The 2,198-nt window shown below is 52.0% G+C and overlaps 1 protein-coding gene across 1 annotated transcript; it reads right to left on the bottom strand.

Annotated features, from left to right (window-relative positions):
* Positions 1–348: 348 nt before the first annotated feature.
* foxe3 (forkhead box E3) lies at positions 349–1,622 on the bottom strand. Its single transcript, XM_054603448.1, is given in 2 exon segments — positions 349–518; positions 521–1,622. Coding segments are annotated over 2 exon segments (1,272 nt in total).
* Between the last annotated feature and the right edge of the window lie 576 nt (positions 1,623–2,198).

Below are 2,198 nucleotides of genomic sequence, written 5' to 3'. Positions count from 1 at the left end.
CATATAACTCTGAGATACAGTCATGGAATGTGTCAAACGGATCGAAATGGCTTTTAAAATAGGAATGTTTAATCATGAGGCTCGGTCACAAGATATACGTGTCATGTCTTTTTTTTTTTTTTTTTTTTTTTTTTTTTTATCCTGTCAAGAATAAATTTCATTCAGGGAATAATTCTCTCGTTTAAAGAAAAGTAGGCATTTTTAAAAAAAAAAAGGCCTTAAGTCATAATGACATTACTGTAATGTGTGTTCACCTCTTATGGACTCACTGAGGGCCTATTCCTTTAATACATGTGTCTATGTAGTAGCCAATACTTCATTAGGACTTATTTTAGTGCTAACAATGCCTCACATATAGCGCTCTAACCCTGACGCAAAGTTGGCCTGTCTCATGTAGGTGTTGTTGTAGGAGTTCATGGGGCCGGAGAGGCCCAGCAGCTGCTCCGTGTGCTCGGCGCAGGAGCCCGGGCGCAGGGCCGGCAGGGACAGCCTATTACCGGAGCAGTACACCTGAGAGCTCCCGGAGAGAACCCAGCCTGGGTCATGGCGGGCAGGTGAGGAGGAGAGCCCGATGACGGGTACGGGTACCCGGCGGCGGCGGCCAGGTTGGATGAGAGGTTCCCGCTGTTTCTGCACAGCATGTTGGCCGACGGGTTGACTGTCTGGCTCTGGAAGCACGCAGACGGGTCGTTGCCGGTGACCGAGCAGCTGGAGGTCATGTTGCCCAGGTCTCCTCCACCGTGCAGCCCCAGCCCCAGCCCCAGCGCCTGGGAGGAGCTCATGTCCCCGCTCTGCGCCACCGTCTGCTGGCTGATGATGTTGTCGATGCTGAACATGCGCGGCTGTCCTTGGCCGGAGCTCTGGTAGTGATGCAGCATGGCCGGATGCGGGGATGCTGCCGCCAGCTGAGAGCCATACCCGGAGCCTATCCCCGCGTAGAGGGTGTTCGGGTACGACGGCCTGCCCATCGGGGTCGGAGTGAAGGCGCTGGAGCTCTGCATGTAGCCCGGGTAGGTGCTCACATCCGTGCGCTTGAATCTCTTCCTCCTCCTCAGGAAGCTCCCGTTGTCGAACATGTCCTCTGCGGCCGGGTCCAAGGTCCAGTAGTTGCCTTTACCCGGCCTGCCGGGCTCCCGGGGGATCTTCACAAAACAGTCGTTGAGGGTGAGGTTGTGGCGGATGGAGTTTTGCCACTTCTTGGAGTTCTCCCGGTAGAAAGGGAAACGCTCCATGATGAACTTGTAAATGCCCCCCAGGGTGAGCTTCCTCTCGGGGGAGTTGGCTATGGCCATGGCGATGAGGGCGATGTAGCTGTAGGGAGGCTTCCCCCTCTGGACGGGCCTCTTCCTCCGGCGGCTCCCGGTAGGCAGGTGCTCCTCGGTCTGTCCCAGGGCGGCGGCTCCTCCGTCCTCCGTGTCTGGACTGGTCCCCCGGGGCTCCGACTTGATCAGGACGTTGTCCTTGTTGGACCGGGCCTGCAGCATCAGAGGCGGCGGAGGCAGCGGGGAGTCCAGGCTGACGTTTGGAGACATGACAACAGGACTTGCCTCGGAGGGCGAGTGCTGCGTCTCTGCGGTCATGTTGCACATGCCAGAGTAGTAAGAATAATTTGCCAGATTCATAAAAGAAACAATGTGATGATCTTGTTATTCTCGAAATGATCAGCTGGGTTAAAAAGAAAAAAAAAAAGGAGAATAAGTTAGCCAGCTAAGGTTTACTACCAGCGACTGATCCCTCTGCTCTGGCTCCCAAAAAAAAAAAAATATCCCCCTTGTCCTGCCCTGATGTTTGGGTGGTGAGTGTCAGTCCAGGTGAGAGAGAGGCGTTGACAGTTTTATAAAGCCAGGCAGGAATGACGCCACTGGCTGCCCAGTGACGATGGAGGCAGGAGGACAAAACCCCAAACTACATTTTAATATCCCTCTGACAGTGTGTGCAGTAAAAAAAAAATCATGATCTCACAGTTATGGAGTATTTTTATATGTACTTTTATGGCCATTCTGTCCTTTGCAGATGCCAGTTTTCAAAAAGAGTTGAAGATATAGTTCTTAAAAATACTTTATTTTTTGGAAAAGGCCTTTTGTCAGCTTTCCAGGGTAAGATTTGACCCAGAAAAAAGTGTTAGGTAGCCTATTGACTATATGTGATGTGTCCAACCGGCCATTGGAGCAATAACAGATTGTTTCCTTTAATGATTG

Source organism: Anoplopoma fimbria, chromosome 8 (assembly GCF_027596085.1).
Source record: "Anoplopoma fimbria isolate UVic2021 breed Golden Eagle Sablefish chromosome 8, Afim_UVic_2022, whole genome shotgun sequence".
Lineage (NCBI taxonomy): Eukaryota > Metazoa > Chordata > Actinopteri > Perciformes > Anoplopomatidae > Anoplopoma > Anoplopoma fimbria.
The sequence above is the reverse complement of the archived record's forward strand: the minus strand, read 5'-3'. Positions and strand labels throughout refer to the sequence as shown.